Source organism: Oncorhynchus kisutch, linkage group LG18 (genome assembly GCF_002021735.2).
Source record: "Oncorhynchus kisutch isolate 150728-3 linkage group LG18, Okis_V2, whole genome shotgun sequence".
Lineage (NCBI taxonomy): Eukaryota > Metazoa > Chordata > Actinopteri > Salmoniformes > Salmonidae > Oncorhynchus > Oncorhynchus kisutch.
Window position 1 is genome coordinate 46,750,830 of NC_034191.2, and position 22,092 is coordinate 46,772,921.

The 22,092-nt window shown below is 46.0% G+C and overlaps 1 protein-coding gene across 4 annotated transcripts in view; it reads right to left on the reverse strand.

Moving 5' to 3' along the window:
- Positions 1-22,092, reverse strand: part of LOC109909336 (cadherin-7-like) — a 154,916-nt gene that overhangs the window by 74,037 nt on the left and 58,787 nt on the right. For all 4 annotated transcript variants that reach the window (XM_031795251.1, XM_031795252.1, XM_020508404.2 and 1 more), the window contains exon 3: positions 4,459-4,578. In XM_031795251.1, the coding sequence (XP_031651111.1) occupies positions 4,459-4,578 (120 nt within the window). The remainder of the gene's footprint in view (positions 1-4,458; positions 4,579-22,092) is intronic.

The window sequence follows — 22,092 nt, forward strand, 5'->3', positions numbered from 1 at the left end:
CAACCATTTCAGTAATGTGTGCAATAAATCTAACTAACTGATTGGATTAGTTTAGAAAAATGTATGCTATTTATCTTTGTGTAGCATAAGATTGATTGAGTAATCAATGTACATACAAAAACACAGATAAAAGAAACATTCCAAAAAACAACCACCTAAAGTAGAGCATGCTGGGAAATATGATAATGATTCGGCATGGTTTGGATGGCAAAAGAAAATTCTCCCAAGGGTAAAACACTCCCAAACTCAACTCTGGTTATTATCATCAACACTCGGGTTATTTTCAAACCAATGAGTGTTAATTTAAAGATTAATTATAAAGAAATCGCTCAGCCAGGTTTCAGGTTGCAAAAATTGTAATAGTTTGCTATTGCAGTTTGTGACAAAACAAGCAAGTATTGTGTAGAGAATCATTGTACCATATACATAGCTATGAAATATTGTTTAAAAAATATTGTATTTTTAGCTGTTTGAAGCTGGTGTACAAAACCGAAAGTAAAAGACAAGAAAATGTACTTTAAGGGAAGCATAGATATAGCGCTATAGTGACAGATCTAAAACTGTTACGGTTTTCTAAGTGTGGTGAAGGAGAGTCGGACCAAACTGCAGCGTGTCGATTGCGATCCATGTTTATTTAAACAAACGTAAACACGACTAAACACGAACACTACAAAAACAATAAACGAAATGAAAACCGAAAACATACTATACTTGTGTCAACTAACATCAAACAAGGACATCAAGACACTCAGGACAAATAGGACAATCACCCACGACAAACTCAAAGAATATGGCTGCCTAAATATGGTTCCCAATCAGAGACAACGATAAGCACCTGCCTCTAATTGAGAACCACTCCAGACAGCCATAGACCTTGCTAGATAACCCCACTAGCTACAATCCCAAAAACATACACACCAAAACCCCAAGACAAAACACACCACAATACAAAAACTCCATGCCACACCCTGGCCTGACCCAATACATGAAGAAAAACACAATACTTAGACCAGGGCGTGACAGAACCCCCCCCCCCCCCCCTAAGGTGCGGACTCCCGAACGCACCTCAAAACAATAGGGAGGGTCCGGGTGGGCGTCTGTCCATGGTGGCGGCTCTGGCGCGGGACGTGGAACCCACTCAGTTAATGTCTTAGTCCCCTCTCCTCGCGTCCCTGGATAGACCACCCTCGCCGCCGACCATGGCCTAGTAGTCCTCACCCAGAACCCCACTGGACTGAGGAGCAGATCGGGACTGAAGGACAGCTCGGGACTGAGGGGAAGCTCGGGAGTGAGAGAAAGCTCGGGAGTGAGAGAAAGCTCGGGAGTGAGAGAAAGCTCGGGAGTGAGAGAAAGCTCGGGAGTGAGAGAAAGCTCGGGAGTGAGAGAAAGCTCGGGAGTGAGAGAAAGCTCGGGAGTGAGAGAAAGCTCGGGAGTGAGAGAAAGCTCGGGAGTGAGAGAAAGCTCAGGAGTGAGAAGAAGCTCAGGAGTGAGAAGAAGCTCATGAGTGAGAGAAAGCTCAGGAGTGAGAAGAAGCTCAGGCAGGTAGATCTACCAGATCCTGGCTGGCTGGTGGTTTCAGCAGATCCTGGCTGACTGGCAGATCCTGGCTGACTGGCAGATCCAGGATAACTGGCAGATCCAGGCTGACTGGCAGATCTGGAAGATCCTGGCTGACTGGCAGATCTGGAAGAGTCTGGCTGACTGGCGGATCTGGAAAAGTCTGGCTGACTGGCAGATCTGGAAGAGTCTGGCTGACTGGCGGATCCTGGCAGACTGAAAGATCTGGCTGCTCCATGCTGACTGGCGGCTCTGGCTGCTCCACGCTGACTGGCGTCTCTGGCTGCTCCATGTAGGCTGACAGCTCTGGCGGCTTCTTACAGACTGGCAGCTCTGGCGGCTCCGTGCAGACTGGCAGCTCCTTGCAGACTGGCAGCTCCTTACAGACTGGCAGCTCCTTGCAGACTGACAGTTCCGTGCAGACTGGCAGCTCCTTGCAGACTGGCAGCTCCTTGCAGACTGGCAGCTCCTTGCAGACTGACAGCTCCTTGCAGACTGACAGCGTCGTGCAGACTGACAGCGTCGTGCAGACTGGCAGCTCCTTGCAGACTGGCAGCTCCTTGCAGACTGGCAGCTCATTGCAGACTGGCAGCTCGGGCTGCTTCATGTAGACTGACAGCTCTGGCTGCTCCATGCAGACTGACAGCTCTGGCTGCTCCATGTAGACTAACAGCTCTGGCTGCTCCATGCAGACTGACATCTCTGGCTGCTCCATGCAGACAGACATCTCTGGCTGCTCCATGCAGACTGACATCTCAGGCTGCTCCATGCAGACTGACAGCTCAGGCTGCTCCATGCAGACTGACAGCTCCTTGCAGACTGGCAGCTCCTTGCAGACTGGCAGTTCCATGCAGACTGACATCTCTGGCTGCTTCATGCAGACTGACAGCTCTGGCTGCTCCATGCAGACTGACAGCTCAGGCTGCGCTGAACAGGCGGGAGAATCCAGCAGCGCTGTAGAGGAGGAAAGTTCTGGCAGCGCTGAACAGGCGGAAGACTCCGGCAGCGCAGGAGAGGAGGAAGGCTCTGGCTGCGCTAAACAGGCGGGAGAATCCAGCAGCGCTGTAGAGGAGGAAAGCTCTGGCAGTGCTGAACAGGCGGGAGACTCCGGCAGCGCTGGAGAGGCGAGGCGCACTGTAGGCCTGATGCGTGGTGCTGGTACTGGTGTTACTGGACCGAGGACACGCACAGGAAGCCTGGTGCGGGGAGCTGCTACCGGAGGGCTGGAGTGTGGAGGTGGCACAGGATGGGCTAGACCGTGAAGGCGTACTGGAGATCTTGAGAGCAGTGTTGGCACAGGACGTGCAAGGCTAGGGATGTGCACAGGAGGCCTGGTGCGTGAGGCTGGCACCAACTTCACCAGCCGACTAACACGCACCTCAGGACGAGTATGGAGCGCTAACCCAGGTGCCATCAAATCCCCAACACGTTCCGTCGGGCGAATCCCATGCAAAAAGCACCAACACAGCAACTCCCTCATTTCTCTCTCCTCCAATTTCCCCATTAACTCCTTCACAGTCTCTGTTTCGCTCACCTCCAACACCGGCTCTGGTTCTGGTCTCCTCCTTGGCTCCTCACGATAAACAGGGAGAGTTGGCTCAGGTCTATCTCCTGACTCAGCCACTCTCCCTCTGAGCCCCCCCCCAATACATTTCTTGGGGTGACTTTCGGGTTTCGCTCTGCGCCGCCGTGTCTGTCTCTTCAACTCCATTCGCCTATAGCCCTCTTCGCACTGCTCTAGCGAATCCCAGGCGGGCTCAGGCACTCTCTCTGGGTCGGCCGCCCACCTGTCTATTTCATCCCACGTCGTATACTCCATGCTTCTGCTGTCCATAACCTCCTCATTACACCGCTGTTGCCTCTCCTCTTTCGGCTGCTCCTGCCTGTTGACACGCCGCTTGGTCCGTTGGTGGTGGGTGATTCTGTTACGGTTTTCTAAGTGTGGTGAAGGAGAGTCGGACCAAACTGCAGCGTGTCGATTGCGACCCATGTTTATTTAAACAAACGTAAACACGACTCAACACGAACACTACAAAAACAATAAACGAAACGAAAACCGAAAACAGCCTATACTTGTGTCAACTAACATCAAACAAGGACATCAAGACACTCAGGGCAAATAGGACAATCACCCACGACAAACTCAAAGAATATGGCTGCCTAAATATGGTTCCCAATCAGAGACAACGATAAGCACCTGCCTCTAATTGAGAACCACTCCAGACAGCCATAGACCTTGCTAGATAACCCCACTAGCTACAATCCCAAAAACATACACAACAAAACCCCAAGACAAAACACACCACAATACAAATACTCCATGCCACACCCTGGCCTGACCCAATACATGAAGAAAAACACAAAATACTTAGACCAGGGCGTGACAATAACACACATTTCTATGTGAATATGGTCGGTCGCCCCCAAAAAGTTACATATTGCAGCTTTAATTTTTAGAGTTCATTTAACACCCGAATCAACACTAGAAATGTTACACTGAAAAATAACACTACGTATTACTGGCCAATTTGCGGTGTGTGATAGCATACATACTGCTACAATTTAAACTGACATTTTCATGTGAGGCATTTGAGCAGTTTGAATTTTTAAATACATAAAACATCCTTATGAGTATATTTATGCACCTGTGCATCAATCTAAGAAACATAATTTTAAAAATCCCATCAAAATCTGTCAGCTTAAGATGGAGATATCAGTTTCTGTATGGGCTGTGTCTTAATCCACTTAATCTGTCGGTCTTCCGCATCTGCGGTGGAAGGTCGCCAAGCTACAGTGGTGTTTGTTAGACCAATGGCTTAGACTTTTAGTTAATAACATTTAGTCTGACCAGTCCAGACAGACTGCATTCTCAATTCTTATTCCCAAAAGTCAGCAGCCTACCCGTTTTTGGTTCCACTGAGAAGTAGGGTTGTCCGCTGATGATGCTGTAGACCACCCTGGCACTGTTCCCATATGTGGGATCATCTGCATCTGTGGCTGCCACTTGGACCACCATTGTTCCTGTAGACAGACAGCATCCAATTAGTTATCAAGACAACATCAGCCATTTTTGTCCACCAGAGCTATTTGAAGACAAACAGCTCTCACATCAACAGTATGTGTGACAACATTTCCACAAAGCTTACAAATGTCAATGTTATATATTCAGTAAAAATCACATCTTATTCTATATGGGATACAATTAGGGATGTTCTATATATTATGTTCTGTATATGTATATATTTGTACATATGTGTGTATATATGTTTGTAACAATACATACTGTAATAACACATTTCTGCCCAGTATCCTTGGTGCTTGTTTTTGTGTTCAGAGGAAATGTCTTACCCATGACATTTAACATTTGGACTTCTTGATTTCATGTTAAAGTGAGTTTAGATTTTTACAAACTCAAATGTTTGTCTAAATCTTCCCAGGCGCCAAATGTTCAAGCATAAACTGTGCTCTGACTTCTTCCACAGACGCTGCTGCACAACACTGTAACCTATGGATACCATACACCGTTACCAGTGTTTGTACTGTACGCTGAAACAAATTAAGGTTCTTAAATGGTTGAAGCTGAGCAATTCCCTCATGTTTTGCTGGGTAGTACAGTCATATCTGAGTAAGATCATAACATGGTGTCAGAAGTACTTCAACCTCGTCAAATATAAAACAGGAGAGATTGTTTCACAGAACATAATAATGTTACTTGAGTTTTGTCTGGGTTTAGAGAGATGAAAAGTAGTTAACAGCTGACTGCTCTCTCATGTCTTGTTATTGAGCCGAGCAGCCAAGCGGAGTCGTTGGTATGGACACTCACAGACACAGACCTACCACAAGCAGAGTCCATGTAGAGTGAGCAACACTCAGGAAGTGAGTGACAGACAGACAGAGATCAGCAGCTAATGGATTTACTAATAGAGGAAGTTATTTCTGATTTTGGTTTTCGGGCAAAGCCGGGCTGGGCCTTGAATTAGGCAGAAGCAATTGGGCCTGGGTAGGGTAGGGCCTGAACATCACTGGCATGGGTAGGTCTTGGCCTAAAAATTAATGCCCTTGCAGGGCCCTAATCTACGGTTCATCAGAATTCTGAAAGGTTCTTGAAATGTATGGAAGCCTGTAGATGTGTCCCTTTCATAGAACACATCAAATTGGCCAGTGTTAACTAGTGTTTATTTTTCTGTGTAATATTTATAGTGTTGATTCAAGGGTTAAATTAACACTTGTTTTTATGTTTTTATGTAACAATCGTTATAAGGAGTGGACGAAGGCGCAGCATGATTTGGGTTCATCATATTTGATTTAAATGTGAACCAGCAACAAAACAATAAAGCGAAACAAACAAACGAACGTACAAGATCCCACAAACAACAGGTGGGAAAAGGCTACCTAAATATGATCCCCAATCAGAGACAACGATTGACAGCTGCCTCTGATTGGGAACCATACCAGGCCAACATAGAAATAATAAACTATAACACCCCCCCCCAGTCACGCCATGACCTACTCCACCATATAAAATAAAGACTTTCTATGGTTAGGACGCAACATTTTACATGAATATTTAATTAATTAATCTTATGCTACTCAAATATAAATAATATACATGCATCTAAACAATTCTGATCTGTTATTTGGATTTATTGCACCTGTTATTGAAATGTTTAAGGTAGTCTCATATCTTAGTCTTCCCAACCCTGGCAGTAATTCTGAATGCAGGTTGCAGGTGAATAACGAGTCCTATTGTTGGGTAGCCCCATAACAGGACTTTGTGAGCCATCATACTGTGACTTGCAGACCTGATAACTATGAGTTTCAGGCCACTGTGTTAGGGTAAAATCAGGGTCTAAGTATTGTCTTTAATAATTTAATGACAACATTTTCACTTAGGAGATCCCTTGGTAAAGGCCAAAGGACTGAAAATGAATGAATGTCTCTGTCACTAGCAAACACAGTCATGTGTGGTACTGGTAACAACAACAAAAAATCACTAAAATGACATCCTGGCAAATATGTGAAAGGAAACTAGGTGTATGTCGCAGGTCACAGAAGAGGCATTTGAACATAAACATGATTTTCTTTTTTTCAATCAAAATGTATTTTTTGGAACATGTGAACTTACATATGCCTTAATAACAAACTTTTATTCCATCCATAACATAATAAAATTGTTAGATTACCAGCCTAATTGGTTTAGCCACGGAAAAAGACAGGAACATTCCCACTAGCCATTGTTACGGCTTTCTTCCGTCGAAGGAGAGTCGGACCAAAATGCAGCGTGGTTAAATCGAGACATCTTTAATAACGATGAAAACGAACAATACAAAAACAACAAACGGAATGTGAAAACCTATACAGCCTGTCTGGTGACAACTAACACAGAGACAGGAACAATCACCCACAAACACACAGTGAAACCCAGACTACCTAAATATGGTTCCCAATCAGAGACAACGAGAATCACCTGACTCTGATTGAGAACTGCCTCAGGCAGCCATAGACTATGCTAGACACCCCTACTCAGCCACAATCCCAATACCTACTAAAACCCCCAATACCACAACACAACACAAAATAACCCCATGTCACACCCTGGCCTGACCAAATAAATATATAAACACAAAATACTAAGACCAGGGCGTGACAGAACCCGCATGTTCAGCACTGCCAGAACCTTCCTCCCCTACAGCGCTGCCGGAGCCTCCCGCCTGTTCAGCGCAGCCAGAGCCTTCCTCCCGGCCACACACTAAAACCCATAGGGGAGGGTCCGGGTGGGCGTCTGTCCACAGTGGCGGCTCCGGCTCGGGACGTGGACCCCACTCCAACCAAGTCTTAGTCCCCCTGTAACGCGTCCTTTGATTGGCGGCCCTCGCCACCGACCTAGGCCTAATAACCCTCACCAAGGACCCCACTGGATTGAGGGGCAGCTCGGGACTGAGGTAGAAGCTCGGGACTGAGGGGCAGCTCGGGACTGAGGGGCAGCTCGGGACTGAGGGGCAGCTCGGGACTGAGGGGCAGCTCGGGACTGAGGGGCAGCTCGGGACTGAGGGAAAGCCCGGGACTGAGGGAAAGCCCGGGACTGAGGGAAAGCCCGGGACTGAGGGAAAGCCCAGCACTGAGAGGAAGCCCAGCACTGAGAGGAAGCTCAGCACTGAGAGGAGGCTCAGCACTGAGAGGAAGCTCAGCACTGAGAGGAAGCTCAGCACTGAGAGGAAGCACAGGCAGGTAGTTTGCTCCGGCAGATCCTGGCTGGCTGGCGGATCTGGAAGAGTCTGGTCGGCTGGCGGATCTGGAAGAGTCTGGTCGACTGGCAGATCTGGAAGAGTCTGGTCGACTGGCAGATCTGGAAGAGTCTGGTCGACTGGCAGATCTGGAAGAGTCTGGTCGACTGGCAGATCTGGAAGAGTCTGGTCGACTGGCAGATCTGGAAGAGTCTGGTCGACTGGCAGATCTGGAAGAGTCTGGTCGACTGGCAGATCTGGAAGAGTCTGGTCGACTGGCAGATCTGGAAGAGTCTGGTCGACTGGCAGATCTGGAAGAGTCTGGTCGACTGGCAGATCTGGAAGAGTCTGGTCGACTGGCAGATCTGGAAGAGTCTGGTCGACTGGCAGATCTGGAAGAGTCTGGTCGACTGGCAGATCTGGAAGAGTCTGGTCGACTGGCAGATCTGGAAGAGTCTGGTCGACTGGCAGATCTGGAAGAGTCTGGTCGACTGGCAGATCTGGAAGAGTCTGGTCGACTGGCAGATCTGGAAGAGTCTGGTCGACTGGCAGATCTGGAAGAGTCTGGTCGACTGGCAGATCTGGAAGAGTCTGGCTGACTGGCAGATCTGGAAGAGTCTGGCTGACTGGCGGCTCTGGCTGCTCCATGCAGACTGGCGGCTCTGGCTGCTCCATGCAGACTGGCTGCTCTGGCTGCTCCATGCAGACTGGCTGCTCTGGCTGCTCCATGCAGGCTGGCAGCTCTGGCTGCTCCATGCAGACTGGCAGCTCAGGCTGCTCCATGCAGGCTGGCAGCTCTGGCTGCGCTGAACAGGCAGGAGACTCCAGCAGCGCTGTAGAGGAGGAAGGTCGGGGCAGCGCTGAACATGCGGGAGACTCCAGCAACGCAGGAGAGGTGGAAGGCTCTGGCTGCGCTAAACAGGCGGGAGACTCCAGCAGCACTGAAGAGGAAGGCTCTAGCTGCACTGAACAGGCGGGAGACTCCGGCAGCGCCGGAGAGGAGGAAGGCTCTGGCTGCGCTGAACAGGCGGGAGGCTCCGGCAAGCGCTGTAGGGGATGAAGGTTCTGGCAGCGCTGAACATGCGGGAGACTCCGGCAGCGCTAAACAGGCGGGAGACTCCGGCAGCGCTGGAGAGGAGGAAGGCTCTGGCAGCGCTGAACAGGCGAGGCGCACTGAAGGCCTGGTGCGTGGTGCTGGCACTGGGTAGAGGACATGCACAGGAAGCCTGGTGCGGGGAGCTGCCACCGGAGGACTGGTGTGTGGAGGTGGCACTGGATAGACCGGACCGTGAAGGTGTACTGGAGAGCCTGAGAGCAGGACTGGCACAGGACGTGCAAGGCTAGGTAGGTACACAGGAGGCCTAGTGCGTGAGGCTGGCACACTCTTCACCAGCCGACTAACACGCACCTCAGGACGAGTATGGAGCGCTGACCCAGGTGCCATCAAATCCCCGACACGCTCCGTCGGACGAATATCATACCTAAAGCACCAAACTAGCAACTCCCTCATAACTCCATTAACTCCTTCACAGTCTCTGCTTCACTCACCTCCAACACCGGCTCTGGTTCTGGTCTCCTCCTTGGCTCCTCACGATAAACAGGGGGAGTTGGCTCAGGTCTGAACCCTGACTCTGCCACACTCTCCCTGAGCCCCCCCCCCCCCCCCAATACATTTTTGGGGCGGACTCTCGGGCTTCCATCCACGTCGCCGTGCTGCCTGTTCATACCAGCACCTTGCCGCTTTCGCCGTCTCCAGTTCTTCTTTGGGGCGGCGATATTCTCCAGGCTGTGTCCAGGGTCCTTTTCCGTCCAATATCTCCTCCCACGTCCAGAAGTCCTGTGATCGCTGCTCCTCACGATAAACAGGAGGAGTTGGCTCAGGCTTGAACCCTGACTCTGCCGCACTCTCCCTGAACCCCCCCCCCCCCAAGAAATGTTTGGGGCGGCGATATTCTCCAGGCTGTGTCCAGGGTCCTTTTCCGTCCAATATCTCCTCCCACGTCCAGAAGTCCTGTGATCGCTGCTCCTCACGATAAACAGGAGGAGTTGGCTCAGGCTTGAACCCTGACTCTGCCGCACTCTCCCTGAACCCCCCCCCCCCCAAGAAATGTTTGGGGCTGACTCTCGGTCTCCCGTCCGCGCCGCCATGCCTGCTTCGCCAACTCCATTCTCCTATAGCCTGCTTCGCACTGCTCCTGCTGCCGCTGTTGCCTGTTACCACGCCACTTGGTCCGGGTGTGGTGGGTGATTCTGTTATGGCTTTCTTCCGTCGAAGGAGAGTCGGACCAAAATGCAGCGTGGTTAAATCGAGACATCTTTAATAACGATGAAAACGAACAATACAAAAACAACAAACGGAATGTGAAAACCTATACAGCCTGTCTGGTGACAACTAACACAGAGACAGGAACAATCACCCACAAACACACAGTGAAACCCAGGCTACCTAAATATGGTTCCCAATCAGAGACAACGAGAATCACCTGACTCTGATTGAGAACTGCCTCAGGCAGCCATAGACTATGCTAGACACCCCTACTCAGCCACAATCCCAATACCTACTAAAACCCCCAATACCACAACACAACACAAAATAACCCCATGTCACACCCTGGCCTGACCAAATAAATATATAAACACAAAATACTAAGACCAGGGCGTGACAGCCATGATTTGTTGAGATAATGGCTGGGCTGGACATGCCGGGAGATGAGTTTTGATCGGTCTGTAATGTGTATGTGTAATGTGTAATGTGAGTTGTTTCGAATGTGTTGATAGTCCTTTCTACCGTGCCGTTTTTGAAAGATTTTATATTTGAACTAGTATGTTATCAAGACTGAATGTGGTGTTTTGTCATGCTTATATTCAAAAGACAATTTTTTTTCATTTTTAAATACACGCAAATAGGCATCAAGAACAACAAAAGTTTTGCTACTTTTCTCAACAACATTGATGTCATGAATTTAGCAGGCGCTATCGACATTTCAGTTGGAAAGAGTGATGGGCTACTTTCTGCACATGCCACGGTCAATGTGTCAACCCGAGTGACTTGACACAACGCTGGCCAAACAAGATTTAAGTTGGCTACAAACAAAACAGAGTTAAATGGTTCCAGTCTGCCGTGAAGCATTCATCCATGTATACAGATAAGAGTCTGCATTTTCAGATATACATTTTTAATTTAGTCAGAAAGTCATTTTTTATTGCAGGTTAAAACGTACTAGCTTGCTGGCTCGCTAGCTGACGTTATGTGTATGATCTGTGTAGTACTATTATTCGAATCAGAAATTAATTTGCATTGCTAGTTATAGCCTAATGTTAGGTAGTTTACATTTAACCTAGTTTGTTAGCTTTAGCTACCTGCAGATTCATACTACAGCTATGACAATGTTTGTATTGGTAGTAGTATGAGTTGGGATTATGCTGGTTCATTCTTTAGCTAGCTACCTAGCTAGCTATGTGTCTAAACAAAAGACTCCACTTCGGCAGGATTATTACATGACCCATCAAATTAGCCAGGTGTGTCTGGGGGTGATTAAGGCCATCTATTGTTTTTCATGAACATGTGTACATGTCTAGACAGTAGTGACCCATCCACTTCGCTAGATGTGGCTGGGGGTGGTTATAGCATTTCCTTCACATGACCCATCAATTTAGACAAGTGTGTTAGGTAATCTAATAATTCAAAAATATTTCAAAAATATTTTTATCTGGACACTTTCTGTTTTTGGATATTGTTACTATGCAAGTATCCATTTCAGGTAGCCTAGTGGTTAGAGCATTGGGCCAGTAACCGAAAGGTTTCTAGATTGAATCACCAAGCTGGCAAGTCTAAAAATCTGTCGTTCTGCCCATGAACAAGGCAGTTAACCCACTGTTCCTAGGCCATCATTGTAAATAATAATTTGTTCTTAACTGACTTGCCTAGTTACATACATACTTTTTTATCTGGTGCATGTGACAAGTAAACATCGATTTTATATAGCGTGTGCTTACCTCATGGCCTCACATGTGAATCCTTAAAGAGATGGGTGGGGCTAAGGCTTAAGAGGGTGTGAATGATGCTGAATGGGTGTAGACCAAAAAAAGCTCTCCAGTAGACATACCAAAACATTTCAGGGCCATTTTCTCAAAAGTGGGGTTACAAGTTAATCAGCTTACAAAGCAAAATTACTTTCCCATTGTTCCTCAATTGCAGTGTATGATATACCATTTTGTAGCGCTGTTATCCAATGTAAAAACCACCATTTCAAATATTGCTACATTAGACCGAATCGAGACGGTCGGTCACATATGCAAATAAGTCTTAACCCTACAGCAGGTCTATTTAATTCCAGTCCTAGAGGGACATTTCTCGTTTGGAATTTATATATGGTTCTTCAAAGACTCATCATCCCATTTTTGTATTTTCAGAGACTGTATAATGGCTCCCCTATGGCATTGCTTCCAAGAACCTTATTTGGTTCCAACTTGCACCTTTATTTTTGTGTACACAGTACATTCACATTCACATAAATAGCCATGTACAAGGTCATATGGTTGCTACTTGTTATCAGGATAGTTTTCTACATTTAAGGTGCAACTTTTGTTTGTAGAAACCTGCGAAAGGAACTGGTTAGAAACAGCATATATATTACTGTGAAGGAAAGTACATGGCTATTTATGTGAATGTACTGTGATGACTATGATTGAAATACCTATGAATAATGCTTGATTAAGGTTGGAAAATGAATGTACCCATTCTTAGAACTAACACAATGCATTTGATTTTAAAGTGATTGTAATGACACTGTTAGCATGTTGATGTTCCATATTTCCTAAAGAAGTTTGTCTTTTCCTTACTGGGACCTGAAGGAGGGATGCCACCTGAGTATCAAAGCACAAAAGTCCAGTAATCTCCGCTATTAGTAATCACCATTTACCTCTATTGTTCTGTTGTGAACTATGTTCTGGCCGCTGATAGAGACCAGAGTTTTATCTGTAACCTACAAAACCAAGTGTACTGAGCAAGTATTCTGACATGCAAAACAACTTGGCCTCAATGGAGAGCCACTGCCAATCTTTTTTATTGAATTTATTACAAAGGATAATACACCCAGAATAAAATGTTTTATTAAATTCAATTATTTGTGTGAGAATCTAGGACATTAAGGCTCAGACTTTGCATCATTGGTAATCTTGAAGCTGACGCCACGTTTCTGACTGGACAAATGTGCAATTATCAGCCAGTAACGTAGGAGACGTAACCTTGTTTGCCCTGTTGCCTTTGAACATGGTCAGATGAATAGGCTGCTTTATGTTTGTATATTTCACTTTAATAGCCTTGCAGTTCTGGTGGTATTTTAGGCCCATATTGTAGCACATAAAGGAAAGTGCTGTCTTACAAAGCAGGTTATATTTTATTTATCAGCAAACACCCTTATAATAAGCCCACTTTCTTGCATGAACCGTATTTTAGAATGAACTGATCATGGAAATTGTAGATTAGACCGCCATATTTCCATCATAAACCAGAATTAACAGGCACTGGCCCTGAATTTGAGCAATATAGAAAAAGGCAAGAAGTTCTATGTGGACCCCCAAGATTATATCATCACCTCTTATTCATGTCAGATTATATTACAACATTAAAACAACCAAGGTCAATCAATGCTTAAAGAGTTTTGTGCATTCCAATCTCTGATCACTGCACAGTAGCAGTAGGCTAAAACTGTAACGATATTCGTTGTCGGACGAAGAGGAATCATCGGACCAAAGCGCAGCGTGGTAAGTGTTCATATGCTTGTTTATTTACAACTGAACACTATAACAAAAATAAACAGGAGAATACCCAAAACAGTCCTGTAAGGTGAAAACACTAAACAGAAAGTAACTACCCACAAATACCCTGTGGGAAAACACTACCTAAGTATGGTTCCCAATCAGCGACAACCAAAATAAGGTTTTGGGCGTGACAGTACCCCCCCCCCCCCCCCCAAAGGTGCGGACTCCGGCCACAAAACCTGAACCAATAGGGGAGGGTCTGGGTGGGCATCTCTCCGCGGTGGCAGCTCTGGTGAGGGACGTAGACCCCGCTCCACCTCTGGCTTGGCCCACTAGGTGGCGCTTCTAGAGCGGGGACCCTCACTGCCGAACCCGGACTGGGGACCCACGTAGAGAGCCCCGGACCGAAGGGCGCCTCTGGACGCTCCGGACCGAAGGGCGCCTCTGGACGCTCCGGACCGAAGGGCGCCTCTGGACGCTCCGGACCGAAGGGCGCCTCTGGACGCTCCGGACCGAAGGGCGCCTCTGCAGGGAGGAGACGCAGAGACAGCCTGGTGGGCCCTGTGGCAGGGAGACCTACAGGAGGCCTGGTGCGTGGAGGAGGCACCGGATGAACCGGGCTGTGGGGGAGCACTGGAGCTCTGCACCACTCCTTCAGGCTGAATGCCCACTTAGCCCGTCCCCTTCAGAGTGCAGGTGTAGCAGTGTGATGTTGTTCCCCTAGATTATGCTAATGTTTTTCTTTGGTGTACAATATTGTACATACATGTGATTGTAAAAGTTTTGTATATTTTGGTTTGGCCCATCGCGGGATATCTGTATTTCCATACCCTCTTATTGTTCTCTTTTGCCTGACCTTCGGCTAGCAAGGTATGTTTTCCTTGGCTCCAAAATTGTTTAATATAAAACCGTCATAATGCTTCACAGTGTACTATTATGTTACCTTAAGTTTGTTACAATGTGGATAACAAAGATTTATGTTAACAAGTTTCACAAAGCTTGCTAATTAGGGTATCTATTGTAACTTGTGAGTACTTGGGACAGTGTTTGAGTGAGTGTCCATGTGCTTGCGCAGGTGCCTGAGAGCTAGGACTGCGCCAAGGGTAAACAATCTGTGTTGTCTCTGTGTGCAGGGCAAATAAAAAAATAATTCAACTAGCAGACCTCCAGTTGTGGCAGTGTCCTAATTAAAAGTATACAATGCAGAACGAACCACGCTACAAACTGGTGCCGCAAGCTGCCGACTGTCAGGACAACCGGAGCTGTGCATGTGGATGAGATGCGCGATATGCATATGCGCATTTGTTGATTGTTTGCTATAAGTGAATTCATATTGTAAATAGTGAAGGTCAATGTAGCATATTCTCTAAGGGTATTTGTGTTTATTTGCTTGTTTTGAAGAAATGTGTTTATTGCATTTTTTTGGTATGGAGTGTATTACATTGTATTTTAGTGATCTATTGAGCCATGGAAGACTCTCAAGTCCATAAGATGAGTTATGCTGGGGATTTTAGTGTGGGTAGAGGGAGGGGTGTCCTTGAATGTACACCATTTGTACAGTCAGCTCCTGGGAGTAGAGTGTTTGCTAGTCCTGAGTTTACAAGCACTGGGAGGGGTAGGCTGTTTACTCCACCTGACCAGGGTATCCCACCTCTGTCTTTTGATGTACCATCACCCCCAGTCCTCAGTAAAAATGGGACACCTCCGAGTCAGTTTAGTGACCTTATTAAGCAGATTGGCTCAGAGATAGGAGAATCTATAAGAGCGAGTTTACTGCAGCCTGGGACTTCAAGTCTTTCTCCTGCCCATTCCCCTGCACATTCCCCTCAACAACCCCAGCAGTTTCCCCTGTCTGAGCAATGCGGGTCAACTTTTATTGATGCATCCAAGCTGAATCTGGTTGTGAAGTCAGATGTTAGTGCTCCACCTTTCTTTAGGGGTGATGGCTCAGATAAGTACTCTGTGATGGAGTGGGAGGAGCTGATGGGAGTCTACCTAGAGAAGAGGGGTTACACTGGGTCTGAGAATGTTGGGGAGGTGATGTCTAGGCTCATGGGGAGGACACAGGATGCATAACAACCCTGTTGTCACAGATGTTAAGGCAGTGTTCAGTGTTCTCAAGCAACACTTTGGGGATTTTGTCTGTTCAGGTATGCCATTAGCTGATTTCTACTCAATCAAACCATATGCTAATGAGGGCCCACTAGTTTTCTGGAATAGGTTTAACAAAGCTGCAGAGGCAGCTGAACAGTACCTTGTAAGTGAGGTAGAACCTTGTCCAATCAGTGCTCAGAGTTGGCAGTCATGTTTGTACGCAACTGTCCCAAGTGTTCAAATGCAAACCCCTTCGTGACTGGACAGCCAGTGAGGTACAGGATTGTTTGGATGAACTGTTAAGGGAACGTAAAGCATGTAGAACACAACTTTCACAGCAGGTGGCTGCTGTCTTTGACTCCCCCCAGGAGGAAGTGGATCCTGTGAGCAGACCTAATGTGTTATCTTTTTCTCGATGTGGCTGGGATCCAGAACAGGCCCCATCTGTATCTGAGGGTGGGACATTAGAGAACGTTTTGAGTATGTTAGAGATGGCGCTTGTCAGTCTGTAGAATCACTAATCACTGGACCAAAGCTCACTGTCAGATGCACCAGCTGTGTTTCAAGTGCTTCTCTCCTGGCCACATGAGCTTTGACTGTAATGAGACTGGGAAGCGGAAGAGCCCTGGAGGTGGACAGACTGGCAGGTCTCAGGAAAACTAGAAAGCCTCCATTCTGAGGAGGGCAATGTGAGGTAGTCAAAATTTTCCTCCACTGATGATGATATCCAATCTGTTTATTCTTATTTTTTGTGAGAGAACAAAATGAGAATGACTCAGAATGACAGTTTTTTACACCACTGTGCTAGTACGGGATAACATTGAACTGAAGGGGATGTTAGATAGTGGGCCCATGGCTACTACCCTGCGTGCAGATATTGTACCTCGGTTGAGGGAGGCAAGAGTGGTAGAGGGGAACTTTCTAGCTCCTTCAGACATCATCCTGGTGGGTTGTGGTGGGACACAAACTAGCCCAGTGGGCATGTGTGACTTAAAAATACAGCTTTATGGCTTCAGTTATGTCATCCCAGTGCTTATTGTAGATGGGCAGGTTGATGAACTCATTGTGGGCACTAACGTGTTGAAGTCTCTGATTAGACAGTTCAAATCGAATGACAGCTACTGGCGGGTGGTGGGTATGCCAGGTCCTTCTGGCCAGTGAGATGACAGCCAGTTCCTGCGTCTCCTATCAAATCTGGAGAGATGGAGACTCCATCCCAGATAAAGTGGGCACCATTAAGTTGAAGAGAGCAGTAACACTCCAACCCATGAGTGAGCATCTGGTGTGGGGCCGCCTACCCACAAAGACAAAACTCTCTGTGGGCAGTACTGTTGTAAGGGAACACCCCCCTGAAATGGACAAAAATGAATGGGAAGTCATTGGCACTGGACAAACCATATACACGGTGTCCAATACCACTCAATACGGTGTTGTTTCATTCAAAGTTGATTGCAAATGCCATATGGCAAATGCCAAGTGTAACACTTTAAAAATCCAACTGGTGACGAGCGCGCTCCACCGTGGTTTTTCATATTGCAAATGCAACCCAAGTCAACATCCAAAAGCAAAATTTTGAAAAAGTGAAAAAAAAATCTGAAACTTATCACCCCCATAAAAAAGTGCTTTCTGGACCGTTTTTCGAAATTCTTTCAATTTTTTGTCAATTACACACTGTATCAACATACTTTAGTCATATTTTATTATCATATTTTTTTTTTAAATTACTTGTGCATAATGCATATGTTTTGTCCATTTGCAATTTGATTTCATAAGGAAGTCAAAAGTCGAAAATGTGAACTTTTTTTCAAAAACGTACCACCCCCGTAAAAAAATGCTTTCTGGACCGTTTTTCGAAATTCTTTCGATTTTTTTGTCAATTAATCATGTGTAAGAACTGTATGAATATATTTTGTAAAACTTTATTATCATTATTTTTTTTTTTACTTGTGCATAAGGATTATGTTTTGAACATTTGCAAAATGATTTCATAGGTCAAAAGTCAAAGTCAAAAGTCACTTTTTTTTGGCCAAATGCCATAAGAAATGTCCAAATGCAATATGAAAGATTTGAAAATGCCAAATCAGGATGTTATGTCCATTTGCCATCACGAATTTGACATGCATGTGCATTTGAAATATGTTTCAATGGGCATGCACCATCACGAATTTGTCATGCTCAAAAATCTTGCAGGAATGCAAAATTGACTGGCCTGATGAACACAGGATGGCCGGGCAGTGATAGTTGTTTCTTTCCATCACTTGTGTTGTGTTGCGTTGTGTTGATTTCATCATGTCCATTTGGTGATGTTTTTTCACTGTTGAATCATATTGCAAGTGCACGTGCATTTGCAATATGGTTCAATGGGCATTTACCATCATTTACCATCATCATTTACCATAATAAAAGCGTAAAATACGTAGTTACGTTCTAGCTGCGGGTCCAGTTCTGATGTTATGTGTAGGCCTAGCTGAGGCGACCCCGAATCCTAAGTTTCGGCTCGAGCAAGACCCTAATTGGTGCTGAAAATCCACCTTTTCCATGCCTTGCTACGGGGTCCTTGAATGAGCAATCAGACAGAAACGTTGGGGTCCGTCTATATGGGCCGAGGCGGTCGTAATGCACCTATTCTTGCGACTCTGGGACATTTCTAAATGTCGTCATTTTCGTGATGCAAAAATGAATTGAAGTGAAATGAATTGCAAATGTACGAGGCTGTTTCTCGAATCTCTAATCTTCTAGAGCCACGTAACTCACCACGCACTATCGACCTGAGGTCTAGAACAGGTTTCTAAAGTTGCGGAACTCTAGGTCTGACGGTTCTTTAAAAGTTCCAACAAGGTTAACTAATGCAGGCAGTGTATGTCTCTACGCACCCCAATGTGTCCCTCCTTCCAAGCTGTGTGTGTGTGTGATTTAGTTTTTCTTTGAAATTTTATGGGAAAAATGACTGATTTACAGTTCATGGGGGTTGCCTAATCACACATATGAAGTTTTGGAAAGATCTGACTTTTTTAACCCTTCGAAACAGCCCCTGTGACACCTATTATGGCACTTCTGGTTGGCACAGGTAGCTATAAGTCAACACACATCCTCATTGGGGTATGCAGAATCCTTACAGAATCCTGAGTTTTAAGTCTTTACCATAAAAACTGACTGATTTACACAGGGTTGAATGCACTATTTCTTTCAAACTGCAGGTAGGGTATGGATATACACTTTTAGGGTGATTTTAACCACTTCCGGTTGGTGCAGGAAGCTTAGAATCGACACAGGTAGACCTCATGGTGGCCTGATGGACTGTCATCGAAGACAGGTTCATACGGCATTCATAACCCACATAGGCTTCAGGTTGAATGTAGGGGTGCAGGCAATGTATTCCTATGGGGAGAGAAGTCAATGCAAACTGTTTGATGTAAACACCTTCTTTTAACTGTTAAGGGTTAATGCCACACGGTCAAGGTTAGGCTTGCACAGATCGGGAGGACCTCAGGAACGTACCTGAGGTCGAATTGTGCTTCTCACCCTAATGGTTCTCTCACTGTCACCCAAAAGCAAATGACATTGAGGGCAAGGCTTCATTTTGGGAATGCCATTGCAGGCTCTGTGTGTCTTTAAGCACCGCACTTTGTCACTCCATCCTTGCTGTGTGTGTGTGTGTGTGTGTGTGTGTGTGTGTGTGTGTGTGTGTGTGAGAGAGAGCTTTTCTTTGACATCTGTTGGGAGAAATGACTGACTTACAGTTCATGGGGGTTGCCTAATCACACATATGAAGCTTTGAAAAGGTCTGACCATTTTAACCCTTCAAAACAGCCACTATGACACCATTTAAGGCACTTCCGGTTGGCACAGGAAGCTGTAAGTAAACTCATATCCCGATTGGGGTATGCCTTTACAGAACCCTGAGTTTTAAGTCTTTACGCTAAGAACTGAGTTATTTACGGAGGGTTTAGTGAGTATGTGTTATTTCAGAAAATCACAGAAAATCACAGAAATCTCGCAGAGCTCCGCAAGACACAAAAAATTTGTATGAACACCCTGCAACTGGATCTGTAACTGTTTAAAAAAAAAACGAATTTTGAACATCACCAATTTGACATTGTACGATTTCTCTTAAACGACGATAGATAAAAAAAAATATTGCTCTATTTTCATTTGACCTTTAATCCCAGAAAAATGGCCATAACTCAAAAACCGTTGAGGTCTAGACGCCATCTTGTTCGGGGCCAACTGCCCATTATGCTAAACCTACGCTCACCAAGTTGTGTCTTCAAAGTCTTTTCCGTTTTGGAGATAAGGCCACATCGTGATTCGTGATGTTTTGTACATTTGCAATATGATTCCATTCGCCCTCGTGGGATTTATCGGGACAGCGGAAAAATGACCAAAATGTGATTATTTTATAAAACGTAAACCGAATGTCAGAGAGAGTTCGTTTGATGACTTTCCGGTAGATCCGGCCCTGCCACACGGCCCGACGCCGTCCGCGAATTTTACAAACGTTTTCGGGCGTCTGGTAAGGGACCGTACATTTGCAATATGGACTTTCTCACTAACCATATGGCGAATGTCAAAATGTTCCCTTAAGGTATGTTGTCGAGCCCAGCACGTCTCGTGTGAATCGACACATATTAGTAGGGAGAGTAGTTACACCTCTGTGGGGGGATGGATGGCTCCCTGTGAAGATTGTGAATCCAACAACTTCGCCAGTTACCCTGAGACAAAATGCTAAATTGGCAGATGTGTACCCTTGCATTGCATTGGAGGATTTTGCAGGTGTCAAGCAGCAAGCAGCTTACCAGAATGTGGCAAAAGTACAATGTGACAGCTCACATGGCAGTCTTACAGATAAGAGTTCAGTTGGTGGCAGTGTAGTTAATGGCAACAGTACACTGAGCAATCTTGGACTTCAAGGCCTGTCTGTTGAGGAGTGTCCAGTTTCACAGTTCTGGAAAGACAATCTTGTCGGTTTAAGAAGTATGACATCGTGTTCTCTAGACATAGCCTGGATTGTGGAGAGGCAAAAGAGTTCTGCCATCGCATACGGCTGACTGATGACCGCCCATTTTGGTTACCCTATCGTAGGCTTTCTCCAGCTCATTACCAAAAACTCAGGGAAACACTGGACGATATGGAGGAAAAGGAAATTGTCCGAAAATCCAGCAGCGAGTATGCCCCACCATTGGTGTTGGTATGGAAAAAGAATGGGGACTTGCGTCTATGTACTGACTTTAGGTGGTTAAACGCCTGCACAGTAAAGGATGCTCATCCCCTGCCTCATCAGGCTGATGTACTGGCTGTGCTGGCAGGTAAATGCCTTCTTCAGCACAATGGACTTGACCTCAGGGTACTACAATGTGCCACTGCACGAAGAGGATAAGAAATACACTGCCTTTTCCTCTCCTTTAGGTCTGCACGAGTACAATCGTTTACCTCAAGGCCTTTGTAAAATCCCAACTTCTTTTATGAGAATGATGCTGACAATCTTTGGTGAGCAAAACTTTCTAAGTCTCCTTTGCTATTTGGATGATCTGATGGGTTTTGCTAAGACGGAGGAAGAAAGTCTGCAGAGACTTGATGGTTTTTCAGCGGTTGCAGGAGCACAATCTTAAACTGTCTCCATCTAAGTGCAAGTAATTGAGGAGGTCTGTTAAGTTTTTGGGCCACATAATTTCTCAGGAGGGTGTAGCCACTGACCCTGCTAAAGTTCAAACCATTTTAAATGTGACTGAGAGTGAGATGTTGGAAGCTGATGGTGTCACTCCGTCTCCTAGCAAAATCTGTTCTTTCCTTGGTATGGTAGCATACTATCAACACTACATTGAGAGTCGTTCCATGGTTGCTAGGCCATTGTTTCAGCTGACTACAGGTCAGAAGAAGCCTAGGAGAGGCAAGGGCAGAAAGAGGCCTGGTCCCTCTCGCAGGCTCACTGCTGCAGACTGGACTGTCGAATGTCAACTTGCTATTTTTTTTTTTAAAGCAGCACTAGTTGACCAGGCACTGCTGGCTCATTTTTACTTTCTGTTGATGGGGTGGATTGGGATTGGGAGCTGTACTATCCCAAGTGCAAGATGGGAAGGCCATAGCCAGGCCATTAGCTTTTGCTAGTAAATCTCTTAATCATGCACAATCCAAATATCCTGCTCACCGGCTGGAATTTCTAGCCATGAAATGGGCCGTTCATGATAAGTTCAATCACTGGCTGCGAGTGCATACGTTTACTGTGTGGACCGACAACAATCCACTTAAATATATTCTTACAAAGCCCAGACTTGAAGCATGCGAGCAGAGATGGGTTGTCAAGCTGGCACCCTTTGATTTTGATATCCAGTACATACCAGGGGTCAAGAATATCGTTGCTGATGCTTTGAGCAGATAGCCATTTGTCTGCTCCAAAGTTCTGCACCGACTGACAAGAATTCCACATGATGTCCTGCTGGAGGAAGCCAGAGGTCTT